The following is a 15,263-nucleotide window of genomic DNA, read 5'->3' as shown; positions in this document are numbered from 1 at the left end:
AAATTAAGTATCGATAAATAGGTAATTAAATGATTCATATATCAATATGTTTTTAAAAGTTTATATTACATCAATTTTAATCTATATGAATAAGATAAAAAATAATTTAAAATTAATAAGAAATATTGTATATATGATCTATGTGAAAATAACTTTCAATCCAACAATAAATTTTAATAAAATATTATTCAATTAATAATTATTGAGAAAGAACCAAATTATATCAGTGTAACTTTGACAACTATTACATTATTTTATAAATTTTAATTAGATAATATTTTTTTAAAACTCATTAGATTGCAAGTTCATTTCATATATATATATATATATATAAGAAAAAATCAAATTAGATCGATATAATTTATACCCACTATTACATCGTTTAATAATTTTCAATTAAATAATGTTTTCTTATAACACACAGTTGGATTGAAAGTTTCTTTCACTTAAATCATATATACAAATTTCATATTAATCCAACATTATTTATTACCTCATTTATACATATTAAAATTGATGTAATTTAATTTTTTTTAAAATATACTTAAATATGTATTGTTTAAATACTTTTTTATTATTGTTTTATTTTAACACAATTTCACACAAATAATTTTAATAATATATAAATATAATTTAATAGTTAAATCGATAAAAATCATATTTTATATCATGTTATAAAATAATATAATAATTATCTTGTTAGATGACTAGATATATTCAGTATGGTCAGAGGAGGTGAAGCATAATTGGTTCTCTTGTTAGATCACTCTTTAATAAAAGAAAGGCGATAAGTGATATTATGACTCATGAGAGAAGGAACCGTGCCAAAACCGATAGTAGATATTGTGGGCCTTACCATGTTTTTGGTATAATTTGTGTTTTTGGGTGGTTTAGTTGTTTTTCGAGTCACTTCCATATGTGCCACTAATAGCAACGTCTCTCCCAAATCAGTTGCATGACCCCTTTTTATTTTCTGCCTCGTTATAATTTTTTTGAGCGATAGGTAAGTTAGCCTAAATTTCATTGAATTTGGGCTTCCAATGGGCCCATATCCGTGTTGGAAAGTTAGAGTCACAGTCATAGCCAAGCCAACCTTGACATTCTCATAAAAAAGAAGAAAAAGAAAGAGTCCTTTAAGACATTCCTTTCTTATTGACCAAGAAGAAAACAACGATAAAAATAATTATTAGAAAATAAAAGAGGAAAATCATACATGCCTTCTCCTCGTCCAACTCAGGCGTGAAGCTTCATGCCACCTATGCCCACAAAAAATCAGACCCACACCCTAATCACGCTTTGATATTTGTTTCATATGTTTGCATTCACGCATTAATTCTTTGATAATGATTCTGATTTATGTAACCAGACAGAAACAAAAGACAATAAATTAATATGTCGTTTTGCAGTGGTTATTATTCGTATGCAGGTTTCACCTTTTTTGTTTCTTTCCTATGAAAGGCTAACAAAACAATATGGCCTTACAAGTTACAAGGCGATCGAGTAAAGAAAGAAGTGATCGAGAAAAATACAGAAAGCAGTACAAAAGATTGCAATGACAGAGTTATAATGTCTCACGTCTTAATTAATTCAGTAAGTTCGAAAGGATTTAAACAATTCCCTTTAATCCACCACGGGCTATACCAAAAAAAAAGAAATAATGGAATATACCAATAGAAATTAAATTGTTGATATAAACATTACAAATTTATACTAACCGTATGATACATCGTGATTGATAGACAATTTCGTTGATAGTTAATGTGAATTATCAAAAAATTAAATATTAATACACTACGAAAATAATATTGCATAATATTTATACTGGCAATTTTTTTCTCAAACAAAAAACTATATATACTAAAACAATTGTAAAATGTTTGAATTTTTTTTCTATTAGTACAGAGGATATTGTGAGTTTTAAGCTTGGAGAAAATATGTTTAGTATTCTTTATTTTAGTAGGTTTTTTAACTTTAGGAACATTTTAGGCTTCTTTTTTGGATATAGAAAAATTAGGGTGAGGTGATGGCACTACAGTCTGAGGTAGGAAAAGTTTTTGGGTTCAAATAACACGTAAATAAAACTATTAAAATTTAATTTAGTGATAACGTACAATAAAACAAGGTAAATTAAAAGAGATGGAGTTAAGAAGATCAAATAAATACAAATAAAAAAGAGCAATTTGATTTGGTTGAGATTTGAGAGATACAATTTTCTTTACTATCTATAACATCAGTGTTTGAAATGTTCCCCCTAAAAGATTTAAAAAAAGAAGAAATATAAAAAAAATGTGTAATTGAGAGAGAGAAAAATAAGAATCTTACTCTAAATTCTATATTTTAATTTATAATATAAGAGTATATATATTTTTATTAATTTATCATACTTATATTTTTCAGAAATTTAAATATTTAAATTTGTTTAGCTAATTGATATTTTCAGTCCGGAAGATTAGAGTTAAAGAATATATGTAAATAAAGATATCTTATCTTAATATAAAAACAAAACAAGTTAGATCTGGCAATCAGATCTTCAAAGTAATCATTTTTTTAATCTGACACGTTAATTTCTTATCCAACAATAACTATTTGTCTATTTACACAAACTCCTCCAACTTAAACACATTACATAGTTGGAAAAAAAACAAAACATAATACTTTTCATTAATCTTCAACATAATATTTTATGCTATCCGTCATAATAAAAAAGTTTCTTTTTTAATTCAAACCACAAAACCATGATAATAAATAACAAAAAAATATCAACAGCAATTAACACAAGTACCAGTGACTTATGCTCCTTAATCAAATGATCAAATCTTCAAATCTTAACTTTGGATATGTTCTAATCTTAACTTTGGATATAAAATAATCCGTATTAAAAAAAATATTCACATTATATGTGTTTATAGTCTTCTATTTTAATGGGAGGCATTTGTTATCAATACCATAATTAGTAAAAAAAATTTAAAAAAATATTCTGCAATACTTTTACACTAAGCATATATATATCACTAAATACTTGAATCAATCAGCTTGTGATTGTTCTAACTTAATTAGTGATATTGATTCTTAAATTTAAATAATAAGTATGCAAATTTATTAAATACTCATAAAAATTTTGTTTTCTAAAATAATTTCAATAAAAGATACATATAATCTCTAGAAAAAAAAAAACTAGTCAAATATTATTTTAATGGTCAATATTAGATATTAACCATACATTTATTTTAAGTTATCAAGAAAAACTTTTGAGAATGTGAACTTAGAAATATCACATTCTCATGTCTATTGCATATTCATCAAAATGCTTGATTCTTATGAATGTGAAATAGTATTGTTTCGTTACTTCTTAGAGTGTGTTTGTTTCATGGAATAAAAATCCATTTCCGAAAATGTAATATGGGAATATTAAATACTCATGTTTGTTACAAGTTTTGAAAAAATATTTTCCCCTATTGTTGATTCTAGGATTGTAATAACTTTCATTTTTATCATATTTTCCTACTTATACTATTATTCCCACAAGGAGGGATGAGAATGAGATATTTCCATGGAAAGAATAAGGAGAATTATTTCCTAAAATGCCATTAATTTCTTTTTTTATGTATTTTTTTATATAAATTATTTTGAATTCTAAAATATATTCATAGGAATATTAAAATGTAATAAAACATATCTTTTGAAAAAGATACACAAGAATTCTATTCTCATGTTATATGTTATATTTTTAGGAATGAATAAAAAAATCGTGAAATAAATGCTCCTTATTTCCATCCTAAGATGTACGTATCTTGATTCCCATGGAAATGAAAGTTAATCTTGATAATAACTACTCATTTTCACATCTTTCTTTCATATTTCTTATTTTACCTTTTAATTTTATTTTTTTAATTAAATATTTTTTTTCTAAAATTCCTGGTCACAATCAAACATATTCATGAGAATAATATTCTCTAGCATAACATTTCCAGAAATACAATTTTATAACTTGAAACAGAACGCATACTAAGTTCGTTAGTTTTTGTTAGTTTGTGAGATTTAAACTTATCTCCCCATTCATCTTTCTTCCTTAAACCATAAAGTCAACTTTATAATTCCATATTAGCCAAATTGTTAACACTATTATTTTTTGATTGTATCAAAGACTAGTTTTTCGATATTTTAATTATCAAAAGATGTAGATCGGACATCAATGGTAAAGATCGAAGATCAAAGTCATCGACGATGAAGATTAAAGAGAAAGTTATCAATGATAGAGATCCAAGACTAAAGCCATTGACGGTAAATATTGAAAAGAAAATTATTAATTGTAGATATCGAATACTAAAGTAATCAACAATGAAGTTTAGGGGAAGTTTATGACAGTTACGGATAGTTATAATTTATACTTTGGGTGGTTAGAACTTATACTCTATAAGTATAAAACTTGTATTATGTAATAAAAGTTGAAACTTGTAAACATCTTTATATCCTAAATTCTCACGGACCGACAAGTCAGTGCAATGTTCTCAATCATTTCTTTTTTCTTTAATAGAGTAAATTCTTTCAATGACATTTTCTTCTTTCGATATCTCCTTCCTCTTTCGATGTTCCTTTCTTCTTTCCATAACATCCTCTTTTATTTAATGTGTATTATTAATTTGTTATTTATACTTGCAATCATATATTTTAAATCGAATTGAACATTAAATATTTAACACATTGACCCGTAGTAAAAGACCTATTCAGAGGATACAAGGCCTCCAAAGAAAGATTTGTCTCCTTCCTTAAATTTCTATGAGATTATATTTGTTGACGAAAATAAGTGCAAAAATTACTCTCAACACAAATGTAAAAACAATGCAAATAACAAAACACTAAATCTAAGAAGTTAAGGTTGAATCGTTGGAGTACTATTCGAGTTTGATTTTTGACAAAAATACTTATTTGTCAGACTTTATTTACCTTCAAGAACTCTGAATTAGTCAATATCTAATTTCACTAATGAACTGAAGAGTTAAAATATAAAAAAAATTAAAATATTTTGTAACACACGTTATTATTTTATTAAACATAGATTCAATGTATTTTCTCTTTCATATTTTGTGGATTAAAATTTGTTAAGAAATTATTACTAGGTTCAAGACAATCACATATGTCGTGGTCTCAAATAATTGTGTAACATATGGACCAATAAAGATCCTCACTAATAAGGAATAAAGGAAAATTTAAAATTTTAAAAATTAATTACTCAATTTAACCGTAAATCATGCAAATTACATTTTTTTATGGTCGGCCAAATCACATTATCATGACCAATCAATTTCTAAAAATAATTGCTGATTCTTTACTCTATTCTTCCACAACCCCGGAAACATACTGCCTTCTGCCATTGCTGTGATGTTAACGAAAATATAGTCAAATTATGGTTTCACATGTACTAGTCAAATCGTTTACTAACATGTAACACACCGCAAAACTTCTGCCATTGTAAATCTTGTGCTAATCTCATTTCAAATTATGGTTGTAAGTTTTTTTTTAGGTCCGAATTATGGTTGAAAGTTAAGATCTTGTATAACAGTAAAATTGTTTACTGCCATAAAACACACCACAAATCTGCTCTACCATGGACATTGTTAATCGATCTTGTGCTAATCTTCTGCCATTGCTGCAATGGTTGATGAGAATATAGTCAAATTATTGCCAATAAGATAAAGCATATTCTTAAATAGAAGAACCTGAACTCAAGTTATGCAGCAATGGCAGAGGGTGTTCTTTCAGCCCATGTGACCAGATTTTTGTAAATGATCAGCGATTATTCTTGGAAATTAATAGTTTACTATTTGATTAAATTAACGTGATTTACGCAATTTGCGGTTAAATTGATTAATTTTTTTTAAGTTTCAGATTTTCCTTTATCCGTAACAAGTAAATATCTTTACAAGTCTACATGTTGCATAATTACTGATTTTAACCATAGCTAATGTGATAGTTCTGAGCCGGATAATTATTTATTGTCCAATAGTTACTTTGATTGATAAATTAAGTAATAAACACACTTAATAATTGAAAATCAGACTTTCAATTAATTAACAAACTGAGAAAGAATATATAAAAAAAAAACACTATTGCTCCTATTAGCGTTGAACTCTTGGGATGAAGTGGGTCCCAACTAACACATCAACATCCAAAATATATTGAATATTTTTTTTTCAGTATAAGTAAGTTTTTATACAAATGAATATCACTAAATTAACGAGTTATTAGAGACATAAGATTGGTTTAAGGGTAAAGAGAGAAAATATCACAGATTTAAATTATTTATTAACAAAAATTAATGATATTAATAATTAATATTTGCTGATAAAAAAAATTAAGCATTATTATACTAAGTGTGAACCAACGATCATTTTAGCCACATGTTTCACGCTTATCTCATGCTCTTGCTCTAATTGTTGTGTTAACTGTTAAGTGTACTAAAAAAAAGGTTTAAGTGATTGCTAACTCGATTCATAATAATTGAGATTCAAATTATATACTTAACCTGGAATCCAAAAGGGTTTAATTACAAAGAGCATACCAAAAGGTCTTTACTATTGGGTATGAAAACCAATGGTAAAGAGTTGGATTTCCATAGGAATCCCTTCTAGTATACACTGGACACATAATCGTATCCAATATAGCCATGATGTCTCCAAGGAAAAAGGACGTGTCGGCGAACCCGCTACACTGCTCCATATTCAGCTATATGTAAGATAACGTTGATGTCTACTGCTCCCAATCCAACCATTTACTCTTCTTCTTCTTTTCCTTTTTTTTCATTCTTTAAAAATAAAACTCAGAGCAAATCTTAATTAGAAAGCAAAAAAGAAAAAAGAAAAAGCAAACAAACAGTTACTATTACCCTATCCACGCGCTCAGTTTGCGTCTGCACCTAATCACCAAACTTAATATAAATACCGTTAGCCACTCGTGTCATTTCTCACTCCTCATTTTGCCAGTGCCTACTAATAGCAACAGAACCAAACAGTGTCTCATGATACTGTTTTTGTTTCTGATGCCCCAACGTCGCAGCCTTCCTCCGCCGCCACCCGCCGCCGTCTTAGCTCTCCCTTCTCATACCTTGGAATCAAATCACGATGTCGAACCCAGACACTCGATCATTCAATTGGCACTACACGGAACTCGATGACAGAGACCTAGAGATCCGAGGTAGGACACTGTTTTTCGTCATCGTACTCTTCTCCATTATTCTTCTTGTCACCGTTCTCTTCATCTACACGCGCTGGGTTTGCCGCTACCAGGGACGACTCCCCACCACCGCGTTCTCCGCCGCAGCCGTCCACGCGCCGCCGCTAGCGCCGCCTCAGGGACTGGACCCCGCCTCCATTAAGAAACTTCCCATAATCCTCCACCACGCGCCTGCAGACCGCGACGAAAGCGCGTGGGACGAAACGGAGTGCTGCATCTGTCTCGGCGAGTTCAGAGACGGTGAGAAAGTTAAGGTTTTGCCGGCGTGTGACCATTATTTTCACTGTGATTGTGTTGATAAGTGGCTCACTCATCACTCTAGTTGCCCTCTCTGCAGAGCTTCTCTCAAGGTTGAATCTTCCTTCCCTAAGATTTTGATTCAGGAACCACCCCTTAGAATTGACTTCCAGTTCTAGCTTCTTCTTCTTCTTTTTTTTTTTTTTACAAGAGACGATCGTATTTATTTGAGTCCATTGAGATTATTAAGGGCAGAAAAACTCTTGTATTTAATGCAAATATACATGCAGAATTGGAATTTGAAACAAATGATTAATCTGAAACGAAGTTTGTTTCTTTTTATTTTGGTCTTAATCTTATTTTCCAATATTGATGAAAAATACCATTTTTTATTTGTTTTGCGTATCAATAAAGGTTAATTTTATTAAAATGTCATGCGAAGGAATTTGAACTCGTCATCTTTCGCTCTTTTCTTTTTCTTTTATTATTTTTTAGTCTTTAGATCAATTTTATATCTTTCATTTCGTGTGTTTCATAAATTGTTGTAAAAAAAACTCGTGCCAGATGTCTGCTAATAATGGATATATACAATTTTGTATTTTTTATGGGTTGTCGTGGAGAATATTTTAGACGGTAGCACATGCGAGAGGGGAAGAGAATGTGGAGTTTGTCTGTGATAGTGTTAAATTATGATATGTTCCCACGTTGGATGATAGACGACCAGGGGTTCGGAAAGGTCATATAATTTTGCTCAACGCCACTTGTTGGATAAAAGTCCTCAAAGACGTTGCTCTTCTGAGTCATCCCAGTGTTTGGTCTACTAATTGGATATGTGGTCCTGCTTCTTAGGTTCTACTCTATAATTGGATTTAATCAAGATTTTTTTATTTGAGATTGAGACCCCAAAAAGATTATTCAAGAAAATGGGTGCTCTTAAGTTACGGAGCTGCTTGCTCGTGGCCTTAGGTACTGCCCAATCAGCTTCTTTTTTTGGTATAAAATAAGAATATGATTATGGAGTTTCACATTGAAAATCGGGCGGATCAATATTCGATTTTGCTTATTCCAATCCTACTCTCGAACTTGTAGATTTATCCTTCTTCCTGTCATGTTTATAAAATTTTATAAAAAAATATAATTTTTCATTATAATTATAAATAACAGCCATAATATAACGTATTTTTAGATAATATATAATAATATAAAATTCAATCTAATAGTAACATAAAATTATATATGATAATTATAAATTTTATAGATTTTAGTGTGTTATATATATGCATATATAATAATTATAGATTTTAGTGTGTTATATATATACAGAGATATTTTTGTAAATTCATTATCAATGAAACGAATATTAATAATCTCATGCTGACTTTCAACACGACTTTGATTGTTGGGAAAAATTTAAACCCAACTTCAATCTTAATTAACTGAATTTTTTTTCTGTTAAAATCAAGACAAATTCGAGACAAAACACACTACTCCAGATCTCATTGTCATACCTAGTTCCATATTATGATTAAAGTGTATATTTTTTTATTTTGAAATTATGTGCGTCTATAATTTTCTAATCAGTTGAGCAATGTGGACTACTAAAATTAAATCCGGCGACACCTCGTCTCTTTATTTATCCCTCCTTATCTGCTAAGTTTGACGTTGGTTTCTTGTACCTATTTTCTGTTGGAAAGCAATGGAACCTAGCTATATGAACAAGTATGTCCTGCAAGTAAATTAATCTGCCAACTTACATGTTGTTCCTTAGATAAACCAGCAACATGCGGAAACTTGAATCATATACGGACCGATGGTGGGAATAGGTCAGGCCAGCTTACAGGGATCTACGATCTGACCTACATAAAGTCTGGTTTGTATTGACCTATTTAATTAAAAGGTTAAGTTCAAATTTTTTTAAAAGTCTATTAAATTAAATATACCAGGCTTAGGCTTATTAGAAAGCCTTATAAGTCTGATAGGTCGACCTAAATATGTATATATACTTATATTATTTTTTGGGTATAATTAATTTTTTTTAAAACTAGCAGACTTTAATTACACATTACTGCTCCATAACTTACATTCCTATAATCAAGACTTTAATTACAATTTCCTTTAACTTTCCTATTACGTTCCTACTCTAGATTAAAGGAATATTAATTTAATGTGAAGAATGCTTTTAAAAAGACTATTAGGTCAGACTAGGCTTTTAAAAAGGTCAGGCTGAGCCAAAATAAAAACTTTTGATAGGTTACAGGCCAGGCTTAGACCTAAAAAATTCATCGTAGACTCAGGCCTAAAAAATTCATCGTACGCTAGACTCAGACCTTTTAAAATCTGGTCTAGACTGGCCTATTCTCACCCCTCAGTACATGTAAATGTTTTTTAGATTTAAATATGTTTAATGTCTTTGATAATGATCAAATTTTATTATGTGTTTTTAAATAAAAAAATTATTATTTTTAATCTTTGATATATTAAAACTTTGTTTTGAGATTTTGTTATTGTGTCATTTTATACATTAATTTTTTTAATATTATTTATAATTGTAATGTTATCACTACACAACAAATTTTTTTAATACAATAAACTTAAAATAACAAAAAAAGTATTAAAAGTTTAATATAAAATCCATTCATTTATCATGATATTAAATATATTTAAACTTTGTTATATATTATAAAATAATAATATATAAGTGTTTTTATATCATGTAAACCAATCTATATCTCTAGTATTATTTTTCTCCATCTAGGGTTTGGTGAGCATCCTTTTTTTCCTTATAAAAATACGGAACCTCACATGCAAACTGAATGATTGACTAGTGACATGACTAGTGACTATCTTGATATAAGTTATGGGCTCGTGCATCATGTGATAGTTGCGTGAAGCAACTCGATTGTTCACCTGATCTGCTTGGTATACTTTTTTTCAAAAGATTATGGATAATTTATGGTTTTAGTTTTTATAATTTTGATTATATGTGGTTAAATGCATATTTTCTTATTAATAAATTTAGTCTTCAAATTTTAAAAATATATGAATTTAATCTTTTTTTTAATCTTGAAAAACATAATAATATTTTTAAAACAAAAGACGAAATTTATATATTTTTTAAAGTATGAAGATAAAAATTATCTAAATATAAAGACCTTAATAATATTTGACCGAAAATATGTGAACTAAGAATATATTTTTTCAAAAAGAATTATAATTAATTACACTAACATTCTGAAACTTTTTATGCTGCACATAGTTCCCTGTTTTTGAACGATTACACTGTATGGTATTTTTTAAATAATTAAAAAATATTATAAAAGATAGAAAAAGGAAAGGTGTTAAAAGAAATTTGACAAATTTTTAAAAGACATATTTGACTTGTGCTTTGTAGCGTGCACATTGATTGTAAACCGAAAGTAAGACATTATCCAATTGAATCAAGACAAAAAGCAACTGCTTTAATTTTGTAGAAAAAGTTTCCTGTTCCTTTTTTGGATTACAACCATTTAAAGCAAATTGTTCGTTTTTGAAATTATTTAGTAAATTAATATATCACAGTAGAGCGGATTTAACTCTTGCCTTTGTCTAGCTGTAAATATTTTTTGAATGAATAATAAGTTTTGATGTTAATCAGTCCTCTTAAGTAATATTTTAATTTTAGAATTTTATGAATGAAAAAATGTGATTGAAAAATAAATCTGATTAAAGATGGTTGGTTAGGTTTTTTTAATGAAGATTAATTATCAACAAATGGTTGGATACTCCACACCAATGTCCTTATAGTTTGTATTTTAATTTTTTTTATTCTTTATAATTTATATTTTAATTATTTTTTAATGTAAAAATATATAAAAAAATAATTAGTTATAAATTATGAAGAATTTTTTTATTATAAATTATCTTACGATAAATTAGTTACAAATTATTTGTTAATATTTTTGTAGTTAATTGCAATTGATAATATTACTCATATTTTAATGGTAAGGATTAAAAGAAAATTAAAATGTAAATTATATGGACTAAAAAAATCACTTTCAAATTATATGGACTAAAAGGAAATTAAAATACAAATTATAAGGACTAAAAAAGTCACTTTCAAATTACATGAACTAAAAGAGAATTAAAATATAAATTATAAGGACTAAAAAATTCACTTTAAAACTATAAGGACTAAAATGTACAAATGATGAAATTATAGGGATCAAATGAGTAATTAAAACAATTTTTTTTAATGTATCTCAATTTATGATAGAGGTTTTTTTTTAAGTTAATATTTCTAATTTTTGGAGTATATGATTTATATTTTTCTCACTCTAATTGTGTAAGTGGAGGCTTAAACATGTAACTTGTTATATGAGATTATTTTTAAGACAATGTGAGATTTTATTTTACTCTACTCTGTTAATTCCTTACAATTTATCTCTATACTTCTTTTTTTAAAAGGATTTATCTATATACTCAATTGCCTACACTTCACAGTTCAGTAAAAAAAAAAACTACACAATTATCCTTTTGTTATTATGGTTTATTAAACAAGGGTTGTGAAACAATCGACATATATCATATATGTAGCACAATGATGTTTGAGTTCCCAAATCATGTGATGCAAAAGATACAAGTCCCCGCATGTCTTCAAGCTACGAAAAACTCATGTTTATGATGTCGTGTGTTAGCCTAAAAAATGGACCTTTCAGTTTCAGTTTACCCCAAAATAGACGTGCGTTTCATGCAGTTAGTCAACCGATCGAACATAGTGGGCCAATTGCAACAAGTGTAATTATATTGACTATAGACTAACTTTCATATGGATGAAAAATATTTTCATATGCCAACAAATGTTAGTTCACTTAGCTAGTATTGTTATTTAGGCCCATGTTTAGTAAAGGATGTGTATTTAAATCCTGCTATTGATATAAATTATTTGCAAGTACTTTAACACTGTTTTAATTTTGACAACCGAAACAAGTATGTGCGAACAAGAATAACATGTGTCGGTTTGTTTTAACTTTTAACAGATGCAGAAGAGAATTAATTTTGAATTAGTGAGACCCATGTTAGTTATTTCCATGGAGATAATGAACGTTAACAACAAAAAGACTAATTCACCCCATCTTTATGTCTCCATGATCAACCCAGACTTTCAAACGCAAAAACCTCCAAGAATGACTGTAAACATGACAACACCATTCTTGAGCTCGAACCAACACTGCAGTAGTATCGCATCGCCCCCTGGCTGATTGGTTCCTCCTACCCTTATCTTTTTTAACATGCCTTTTTTAATCTTGTTGGTTCCTTCTAAAATCGATTATTGCACGGCTATAATCAGTTAAATGCAACTGTATAATCGATTATAGTGTATTTAATTTAATCATTTGTATAAGCTCACTCGTCGAATAGCTACAAAGATACAAAAGTCTTTATAAAACTTATTTAAGTTCTCTCTCTTCACAATTCACTCAAAACAATCTACTTTAATAATATTATTTCTATTCTATTTCTCATATATAAACCAAATAATCCAACGTTCTACTTTGTTTCTATTTTATTTAATCTTTTTCAAATTATATCTCTTATATTTTCATTTATTATATCTTGCTCATCCCAACCAAACATAACTTAAAAACATTATTTGAGCATTGAAACTCATTTTAACTTTAGTGAGTATTTGGAATCTAACTCATCTAAAGTTTTGTTTTTTTTTATATATATATATGCATGTTATGTTAAAGTATAGGTTAAATTAATTTTTTAGTCTTTTAATTTATTTTTTAGATTCAATTTGATTCTTTAGATTTTTTTTCAATTTGGTTCTCTAATCTTTTAAATCAATTCAATTTGGTTTTTCAATTTAAAGTGTAACAAATCATACTTGGTGATAGTTCAAAACTGTCAAGAAGTGATTTTAAACCATCACGAAATGCATATTTCTAAACAAAAAAAAAATGAATCAGTTTTGAAAATTAGAGGGCTAAATTGAATCCAACAAAAATTATATTACTACAATTATTTCATGATAAATCTAATGACATGTCAAAATGGAGTGTAATAATAAGCCTATACTAGAAGGGAGTGATGAAGATCGAAAATTTATAGGAGAATTACTGAGTTATAAGAAAAACAAAATTAAATGTGACAATCATGAGCAAGCGATGAGTGTAATTAATATAAGAAAAACATGATTAGCATTGACATGAAAGACAAATATTAATTTAATTTAAAAAGAAAAAAGAAAAAGTACAAAGGAGATGAATATATTTGACATTTTTTGTTCCAAAAGAATAAGAGAAGCATTTGACACACATCTTGAATAATATTATTTTTTGACAGTTGTTTGATACCTCTCTCGCGATTAAGTGAATATCATTTTTTGTGATGAGAGAAAAGAAAGTCCATTAAGCAATATAAAAAAAAAATTACCAGACTCTTAAGGTTTTAAGTGAGATTGTTCGATATATGTTTTATACTAGATGAAATATATTTTAAAAAATATTCATCGAAATTTGTGTATTTTTTAATACCAAAAGACTTTTTTAAGTTATAAAAAATCTTAATTAAATATCATTTGATTTTATTATACTCCTTAAAAAATCTTAATTAAATAGCCCAAGACTTATTTATTTCATTAAAAAATTTTAATTAAATATCACAAAGACATTTTTAAATAAAAAATATATTTTAAAATCATTTAAAATCTTAATCCAATCCTGATCCCAAAATTACATTAAAGCAAATAACCGTTGCCACGAATTAGGCCTCATGTAAAACGTAATGGGCGGGATCATCCTGATGTGTTTTGAAGTTGAAATGTTGGAAACCCACGGGCCACTGGTTTACAATTGAAGCCCAATGCTTGTCATTTGCTAGGGTTTTGGTTCGCTATAAATTCCTGAAACGTAGCTCGATGTTAGATAACTGCATCATTTTTCAATTTTATAACTGCATCCGAACAAGGTTTAAAAAAATGTTCTAATTCTTTATTTCGATTTTTCAATTTTATTGCAGTTTTAAAGCACAATGTTAGATAAATTTAAAATGTTTTAAAAGGATTATAAGGAAACGAGGATTAACAAATTGTAACTATAGGAATAAAAAAAAATATTTTAAGCTATAAGAACTAAAATGAAAGGTTGATGTCCATATAAGGATTAAAAGTATAATTAAACCTCATAATAATGGCTTGGTGCATTCGGAACTTCAATTTGAGTTCATAAATTTATTTATTTTTCATCTAGTTTTTTTTTTGTCACAAGATATGTAAACTAGTGTTCCTTAATTAAAATTACAGCTTCTGAATGAAGCTCGACCTTTAGTGGATTTTTTTTTTTATAAAAAAATTGTTTAAGCTTTTGTGCCTTGTGGGGCAAGTCAGGAAAGAGTGTACAGTGTCTAGTAAGTAAACATCTGTCTGAGTTTCTTTGATCGTATTTGTTGCATACATATTTTCATAATCTTGATGTGGCCAGGCAAGCTAGCTAGTTTATGGCTTTATGCAATGAATTTTAAGGAGCAAAAAGAGGTCTTGTAACTGCAAATTCAGTACGAATTAATGTTTTTTTTTTAATCTATACGTATTGAACAATATACAGTAAAAATGTTAACATACATTTCCTAACTTACTACTATTAGTTAAAATCATAAAAGAGATTCAATAAATAAGTAAGACTTATAAAATTTTATAATTTTTCTTAAGTTTTAATTAATAAAAAAATGTTAAAAAATTATATTAAAGAATTTGTTTCTAATATTTCTCTAGTTCCAGTTTGACATGGAGAACAGTAGATGACATGACCAAGAGA

At 27.9% G+C, this 15,263-nt stretch overlaps 1 protein-coding gene across 1 annotated transcript; it reads left to right on the top strand.

Moving 5' to 3' along the window:
* Positions 1–6,495: 6,495 nt before the first annotated feature.
* Positions 6,496–7,809, top strand: LOC100803278 (RING-H2 finger protein ATL66). Its single transcript, XM_003538426.5, has one exon. It carries the CDS (start codon positions 7,119–7,121, stop codon positions 7,644–7,646), a length of 528 nt encoding a protein of 175 aa, XP_003538474.1. The 5' UTR covers positions 6,496–7,118; the 3' UTR covers positions 7,647–7,809.
* Positions 7,810–15,263: the final 7,454 nt, after the last annotated feature.

Source organism: Glycine max, chromosome 11 (genome assembly GCF_000004515.6).
Source record: "Glycine max cultivar Williams 82 chromosome 11, Glycine_max_v4.0, whole genome shotgun sequence".
NCBI classification, from domain to species: domain Eukaryota; kingdom Viridiplantae; phylum Streptophyta; class Magnoliopsida; order Fabales; family Fabaceae; genus Glycine; species Glycine max.
Note: the sequence above shows the minus strand (reverse complement) of the source record. Positions and strands in the feature narration are given on the sequence as shown.

Bases quoted from the DNA above. Each gene is read 5' to 3' on its own strand.
- LOC100803278 (XM_003538426.5), top strand. From the start codon at position 7,119: ATGTCGAACCCAGACACTCGATCATTCAATTGGCACTACACGGAACTC.